Source organism: Anopheles bellator, chromosome 2, assembly GCF_943735745.2.
Source record: "Anopheles bellator chromosome 2, idAnoBellAS_SP24_06.2, whole genome shotgun sequence".
NCBI classification, from domain to species: Eukaryota; Metazoa; Arthropoda; class Insecta; order Diptera; family Culicidae; genus Anopheles; species Anopheles bellator.
Window position 1 is genome coordinate 24,975,603 of NC_071286.1, and position 8,416 is coordinate 24,984,018.

The window sequence follows — 8,416 nt, forward strand, 5'->3', positions numbered from 1 at the left end:
TTAATGGTATCTCGGCTTGAACATCGCCCACCGCCGCCACCGTCGCCGTATGTGATCCGGTGCACTCGAGTGCAGAAGGTCGCCTGCCCTGGACTATCTTATGGCTTCACTCCGGTCCCACTTCTCGGTCGGTTGCGGCTCTTGGCTCGTTGTTACTTTAATCTCAATCGCACCGAGCGTTTGCTCCCGGTGGCTTCTCCGGCGTGACTCTGGCATGACTCTGGCGATGCCCCCAGCGGGGGGCGGCGTGATGCCACGTGTGATGGCGTGTGGGTAAAATGTGGGGCAAAAGTTGCACCCGTCGCTCGGGCGAAATAAATATAAATTAGTGCCACAACATTCCGTACTCCGGCGCAATGCAATTAAATTGTTAATTTTTGCCACCCAAACACACCCAGGTGTTGGTGCTGCGTGCGATCCAACTTTGCAGCGTCTCGAGACGATTCGGTGTTAAGGTTTTAAGTAGCAGTTTCAAAAGTTTCTTGCTAAACACAATTAGGAGAGGCAAAACTGTTTAAAATAATGATAACACCATCACGGAAAACAGTGAATAATTGAGTGGACGTGTGGGTGTGTGAGAAATGCATTAAATGTGATTCGTGCAGACGCAAGAGCAGCAGCAGAAGGAATTCTGACCTCCCGATTCCGTTCTCCGATTGTGGAATGGTGCAGATAATTTCCTAAAAAATAATAAAGGCCCCCGGCAGAAATGAGCGCGATGGAAAAGCCGAAGGAACTCAAACGTGTTTAATTATCCTAGTTATGCTGCCGCACTTTTTTTACTGCTCTCTCTCTCTCTGTCTCGCTCTCTCTGTCCTGGCGCACGTATGAGGGCGCTCGGAGAATGGAAAATGCAAAAAATCGTCGAACAAACAAAGTCAAACACGGGTGAAGTTGATGGCGTAAAAGTTTTTATCTTTACGGCCGAGCATAAAGCTCGAAGCATGACGTTGAGGGACGCATTATCTACATGGAAAGCGTTTTTCCGTACCCCAGAAGCCGGCGAAGGGCGGGCCACAGGAGATATGTTAAATTAATGAATGATAACAGTTGCTCCCAACTTTGGCTGTAGGAAGGAGTGTCGAAGGATGTAACTACGGGTTGGGCTTCGGGTCGCATTGAGCGATCGGAAACGGAACGGTGCTTTTTCCAGAAACACCTCCGGTGAAGGCCGATCCCGACGTTGAAGTTGTTCCAGGATTTTGGGGCTAGGTTTCAAATAATCAAATTACTGTTGACTGTTTTTTTTAAACAGTTACCATTGTTACCAAACCAAGGTGCCCTCCGCTTTTTAAAGACTTGGTTTGATTTTACGCTGGAATTGTGGATAACATTTCACCTGCAGAACGAATAAATGTTAGGAGTTGGATATTTTCAGATAGCAGACTGTTCGAACTTTGGTATCACTTCCATAAGGGAAACTCGAACCTTCGCAACGAACAACGTATTCTGTCACAACGGATTCCCTGCGGAAGACCAGAACAGGCGCTTGCAATGGAACGTGTTGTAATGTTTGAATAACTTATTCAGGCAGCAATTTAAGAACTGGCAGCCACTCTTGTCACTGGGCACCGGTGCGCCGCTCTGTCTTCGTTTCACAGGTTTCGGTGGCGCTCTTAAGCCGTGGGAAGTTTTAGGGGAAGTATATTTATTTGATGATCTTCTAACCGACCTTGTGGCGCACGCGGAAGCACTTTCGCGATCGTCCACCGAAGGTGCACCGAAATGCACTCAGTGCGTTTTGTGCACCGATGAATGTTGCATCCGGGGCCGAGCAGCCGTCTTGGCCCGGGATACCACGATACCGGCACCGGTTGAATTATTAATTCGAGAAATATTATCAAACCGCACCGGGTGGGTTAAAATGTGGCCCACTGCAGGACCCGAACCCGGCCGGACCGGTGGTCGTTCCGGAGATGCTTTTTGCCGGGCATTAATTTTTTCTTCCCGCTGGGGAAATGCCATTCAATGGTCGACGAAAATTGATAGCCACTCAGGCGCGACTCGGAAGCGACCCTTGGGGCGGGTGTAGTTTGCATTCCCGGGTCATACATCCCATCAGCTGCCGGGACCGGATCGCCCAAGGTGGTCCGGGACACGGCCCCTGGCCGTACTTCCGTGGTTTTCACGCGAGACTGGAAATGAATTTTCGGAAGCGATGCATTTTGGATGAGCTAAGCTTGCGGTTCCGGTTCCGGTGGGCGTTCCGGACCGGACGCCGCGGGGTTCCACAGTCACAGTCTACAGTGCCGGTCAGTCATGTGTTTGTAATTTTTCTGTTCTCCATTTCACTTGCTGGGCGGTGATTGATTTACGTGTGCGCTTGAGTTGTGGCTTCTTCCTCTTGGGTGGCTAATGGAACGGATCGGTCAGGCGCTCAACATGTCTTGCTCGAGTTACGAACACTTCAATTGGCTTCACAGACACATGACGTGACATGATGATCGCAAGCAAATGGAAGCACATCAATCCATTTCACGGCTGTGGGACTAGAAAAGAGCATGATTCGTGATGCAATTCGGGGTTTGATTTCAGGTCGCTGGTAATGAAAGCCATTGGCTGAAATGAATGATTGAACCGGACAAGTTCAAATTTTCACACCACCAAACATTCAACGTTGGTCATGGTTGTGCATTACAATGTCTTCCAAACTGAGTTCGGACTTCGGAAAGTTAATTGTTTCAGAAAAGAGAGTTGTAAGCGAGACCACTACCTGATCGATGAATATTTGGTCCTGGTTTCATCTTGCAAATGATCAAAACTCGTTATAATTTTCTTATATTTTATAATGAAAAAAGGTTAGTGAAACTTTCTTGAAGAATGTGTTAAAATATGTCAAAAAAGTTATTTCATTCTATTCGTTGTCTGAGCTCGTTCCCAAGAATACAAAAATATCGAAACTTCCTGTTCTTGAGAAAGAGCCTGCTTTCCGAACAAAGCTCGTACATTGCTGGTCCAGGGCAGGACGGATCCACATTCTTTGCTGCAATGCGAATGCAATTTGATTGCTTTTCCTTGATTGGTCTCTGCACCGTAGTCTGTGCGCCGAATGAAATGAATCGGCTGGCATTTGGCTTGCTCGCCCAGCAATCGCAAAAGACAGGTTCTAAGCATAGCGCCGCTGGTCCTTCTCCGTGGCATCTGGCAGACTTGGTTAACCCGCAGGCGCAGTCTTACAATTTGCTTAAGATCCCTACTCGCTGAGTTCGTGTTCGTGGTGAACCCAATAATGGGCCGCACCCGGACACATTTCCCGTACTGACGGGGAGGGGGGGCATTGGAAAGCAGCCAAAAGGACTAATCGTGAGCGCTGCTGATGCGATCGAGAGGAAGGAAATTACAAAACACGAGCACGATATGGGCTGGAACGAAATGGAAACGGTACATAATTGAACGTGTGCACGGCGAGCGAGTGCAGGTTTCTTTGGTGGAGTAGAATATTGAAATTTCCCAGAAGGTGACTCGTAAAAGTGCTGCACGCATTCGGGGGGCGAAATGTGGCCCGTGGTTCTGGTCTGTTGCATTTCGTTCCCCGTTTTGCTCCGGAACATCCTGACAGCTGCCTGGGCACTGGCGTGGGCTAAATTGAACACGAGAGTAGCTTCGCCACCCCGAGGGCCACCACGAACCAACGGTGGCAGCATGTAGAATATTTTTGTACATAAAAGTTTCATATATTTATACTTTACACAAACACACAGCACCAGATGTGGCGTGTTAAAGTGGGGTGAAGTGGAACCTGCCCGTAGTTATGCACGTTTACGTGCTGGTGCTCGCCCTTTATGCGTAGAACTGCTTCTGGTGGCCCGGAACGCTTTCTCGGGGAAGCAGTTTCATCAAATATGTAAAGAAAATTCAGAAATCTATTATAAATATATGAGATTCCATCGGTGGTCGGCCAGTGGGGAGACGATCGCGCGAACCTCGGCCCCGGAAGCGACTAGTGGCCTGCGGAGCAAGGGGCGATGAATAGCAGATTAGAAAGTTGCTGTTCCCACCTCAGCATCTCTGGACAGCGCAGCATAACAATGTTCGTTAATATTTGAAAATGCACCCCGAACAGAGCGCACGAAAGGGCAAGATGTGCTTTTTATGATCCCACCTGCTGATTAGAAAAGTTGGTCCACTTATCTTGCGGAGCTTTTGCGTACGCAAGTGGCGCAAGATGAAGTTTCGTTTCGGTGCTCAGTGTACGGTCTGTCTCCTGTCTGGCTGCAAGCCGCTGGACACGCACTATTGGGTATCGGTGATTATGGGAGGAAACTTCAAAGTAGTTTCCAAAGCGCTCAAAGCTTGAATGTCCGTCGCACTCGGTAATTGGCCGGTCGGAAGAGACTGCTTGGAACAAGTTCCTTAAGCGATCTCACGGAACGTAGGAACACTGCATTGCAAGGAAAGGGTTACTTAAGTTAACTTATCTAAGCCAAATCCAAATCCATCGTGTTTGAAATGAATGGCAAAATGAAGCTGTTCGATGTTTCGGATAGCAAGCGAATTGCATAAATTAATTCGAAGGATCTTGTTATTCGCGTAATTGCTCTGCATTTAATAAATAATATTCAGAGAACATTTGATAAAGGCACACACAAATGTGTGATTTTACATATATTTTGTTTAGTTACTTACAGACACAGAGCTAGAAGAATATGCCATCTCAGGTCATCTCGAAAGGTTCTAGTATACCTGAAAACCTCAACTGTCTAGATGATTCGTTAGTGCGTGGCATTTAAAATGAGTCAAAGATTTTTAGAAATTTATACTTTTCGCCCAACGTTCAATCGACAAACCATTCCTCTTAATAAGGTCCTTTGTCGAGGTTCTTAACTAGGTATTTGCTCATAAAATGATACGATCGTCATTATCCCGCCACGTCATTTCTTTAGGCACAAAAGTAGTCACTTGGAAATTTAGTTCGTAGAACAAGGCGGATGTTCGTAATTAGATATTTACGTAATTTTAGAAACAAATTGTTCAATAAAGAATATCAATCATCAAATTGATCAATAAAGAAATAGCTGTCGAACAGGATAGCAAACAATTCGTGTACTGTCAATTATAAATGTGTTTGCATGTATGTTTTTGCATGAATGTTGTATTGAATGTTGACGTCACAAGATCTTACCAGGAATTTCCTCGTAAGTGTTTTAGTATTTTACTGAATTCGGAGTAACTCGTATCAAATTGAGCTTTATTAGCTCTAATTCAAAACGAGGTGTCCTCGTAAGCTTCAGTTGGTCCGAAAGGTTGATTGTCGGAAATAACAACAAATGTTCATTTATATCTATTAGGTTTTTGGTCATTGAATTCTTTGGTCGATTCATTTTTACCTTAGGTGATTTGTTTTGTTTTGTGAAGGAGAACCAATTTGAATAAACATAAAATTATCATAATGCTGCCAGTATTAAGCGTTTATGAGTATTACACATTCGTGAATTGATGCGGGATCAAACTTTTTATGGCTCCAAACTGTGGATAAAAAAACACCTCTTTGCGCTATAATGTAGCGTACGTTGTTGAATTCGAATGTTAAAGAAACCCATTTTCGCTGATTGGCCCCATTGCAGCAGTTCCGCAGTTCTCCCTCTTGCCAAATAACAACAACATATAATCATCGCCTCCACCCAGGCCAGGACGAACGAGCTGCCTGTTCCACGAGTAATCGTTTTCCGACTTCGACTGTCAATTTGCTCCCGCAATGTCTGGACCCGCTAACGAGCTTCTTCTTCTGCTTGCGCGGGTTCTTTAATCGACAGGATCATTTGATTCTGCCCCGTCGCCGGCAGCTCGCATGACGAACGCCACCGTCCCTCTCAACATCGGCAGGTGTTGTCATATTTCACTTGCGTGCGCAACCACCCACCAGCAACCGGTACAACATTCTGCCAGCCACTCGGTTAGAAAAGCGACACCACTTCTCTGATGGGGTGCACTGCGTCTCGGGTCGGGTGCTGACAGGTTGCGTGCCTGTGTGTGTCTGGGTGGCTCGTTTGACACTTAACCTCTTTTCGAAAGTCCTGCACCGGATGCTGTGGAAAAGTAGCGCGAGAAACGCCCACGTGTGCGGGTTGTCGTGGGCAGACATTCAGTTTCCAGCAGGCAGCAGTAGATGGCTCTCCACCGTCTGGAGTACCGCTTCGCTTCGGAATGGATTCTGAAAACCTGAATAACGGCAAAAGCCAACAAATTGAACTCTTTTTCCTGCAGTCCCGCGCGCCGTGTATGAGTGCATTATTCGATTTCTGTATTATGATGTTACCCTTTCTCGTACGTACAGTTTGACGTGGGTTTGACAGCAGAACATAATAATGCAACAAAAACGAAAGGGATAAAAAACAATAGACCATTTGGTGAGAGGTTGCCTTTATCGCCTGCTCTGTTTATACCTCACTGAAGTATCCTTAGCAATGGTGATCGGCTCCTTGATCGGCTCCTTCTCTTTCATCAGCGGGCGTTGAAATTGAATTTTATCACTTCATCGCTTCCGAGACGCTGCACAGGGTGACTTCAAAGAAACGGGGCCACACTTTACCTGACGTTGTTCCCTCGTTGCTGGCGAAGTTTCGTTCGCAAACTTGACCTACCTTTTGGGTGCTTGAAACAAGTGCAAGTGAGTGGTTTACTTTCTTTCGATATTCTCCAAACGCAAGCTTCAGGTGAGTGTTTCGTAAAGTTTTCAACTTGAGTTTTACTTTGTAGCGCGACACAACATTCGCAGGGATGCTTTTGTCCGTCGTTTCGTTTGCTATCTTGCTGCTGCTGGTGGTGATTTTGTAACTTGTATTTGTGTAGTTGGGTTTTAGAAAATGTTTGTGACCCTCTTCTGCGCTTGACTTTTGCCTCAACGTTGCTACAGGGTCCTTGGCGATAGGTTGCATTACTTGCTAGAGCTAGGTGTTACTATCGTCGGCGTGTCCTTCTTTTGCGAAACGTAGACTACTCGCTGTGTTTTAGATGTGCACGTGGGTCCTATTGCTAAGATGCATTACCGTTCACGATCGACCGTGCTACTTGGCACTCTTCTCAAGAAAGTTTCCCTTTGGGGCCTGCACTGGAGAACTAGAGAAGCGACTGGCTACTTTCGAAACTAGGCGTCAAGTTAAAAAAAAAAAAATGCATTTGAAAGGCTTACAAGTAAGAGCATGATTCGTCGTCACGAACCTTCGATCGGTGAAAGAAAACTGGTGCAAATCCGAACGAAGAGCTGAATCAGTCGACACTACTTTAATGTTCATGGCTTTTGGCACATCGTTGGATTGTGGCGTGACGCTGACGTCAAAGTCCTCCCGCAATGGCACCTGTAACCTAAGCGTCATACCTGCACCATGTTGGAGCATTCTAGTCAACTGGGACCTCGCTAAGTCTACGCCGTAAATCTTAGTGTACATTAATCGCGCATAACTGGCGAAGACGGGATCTCCGGATCTTTCCGGTAAAATGATAAAAAAAGCGGAACGAACTAAAATGTCACCGTCGATAAAAGCGATTCGAACGGGGCCTCGTCCGTCACCTTACCGTAGGACTTGTCAGTGCCAGGCGAACCGCGAAACCACAGGATTTCCGATCTGTCTCCTTCGGGCCCTCGGCAATGCAATGGCAATGGTGGTGGAACAAAGGATGCCAGGACCTTCCGTTGTAAAAAATTAAAAGAAACGGCCGGAGGAGGCTGTCAGCAGGGTCCTCAGGGCCCCGTGCCCGGTGTGGAGCCCTTTTAGGAGCGCGTATCCTTGACGGTGAGATTGAACAGCTTCTGGGCGATAATGGAGTACTCGATGTCGATCGGCTTGGTGTCGTCGTAGAGCGAGGGCGCCTCGCACAGGATCGCAAATGTGCCGAATAACGACGCTATCGTGAAGAGCCATAAAAACAAACGATCCAGAACCATCGCCACGAAGCCCCAGTCTTGATCTTCCTGCACGGCCACCATGGCCCGGCGGAACATTGTTTGTTGTTGTTGATGCCAAAGTTTGGTTAACCGGTGGGCCATTTGGCGTGCGTTCGGGTCGCGTTTTTTTCCCCCGATTGGCCCCGGGTGTTTCGGTTAGTTAGGTGTGCGTTTGTGTGTGCGGTTTCGCGGTTGACGTGGGAAACGGACGACATTTAATTTTATTCGCCCCCGAGATGCGGTCCATTGGTGACCATCGGTTGGGTTGTCGATTTGATGTTTGTGTCGACCACCGTCGTCGTCGTCGTCGTGGTTGCGTGGCGCATATGGCGAAGATTTTCAATTCACATTCCAGTGCAGACGCCAAATTTTCGGGCGTGAGCCGCGTGGGCCGTGACCGAAACCCGGAAAGCCATATTTAACGGACCAGATGGGCCGGAGATGGGCCGGAAACCGGAACCGGTTGCAGAAGAAAAGAAAAACAATCATCATTAGCATCGTTTGGGGCGCGAGGTTTTTTTATCGCGCCAGTGA

The 8,416-nt window shown here is 47.3% G+C and overlaps 1 protein-coding gene across 1 annotated transcript in view; it reads right to left on the reverse strand.

The window, feature by feature from the left end:
- Positions 1-7,522: 7,522 nt before the first annotated feature.
- Positions 7,523-8,416, reverse strand: part of LOC131212519 (acetylcholine receptor subunit alpha-like 2) — a 38,358-nt gene continuing 37,464 nt past the window's right edge. The window contains exon 9 of the mRNA XM_058206414.1: positions 7,523-7,909. Within this exon, the coding sequence (XP_058062397.1) occupies positions 7,709-7,909 (201 nt within the window). The 3' untranslated portion in view covers positions 7,523-7,708. The remainder of the gene's footprint in view (positions 7,910-8,416) is intronic.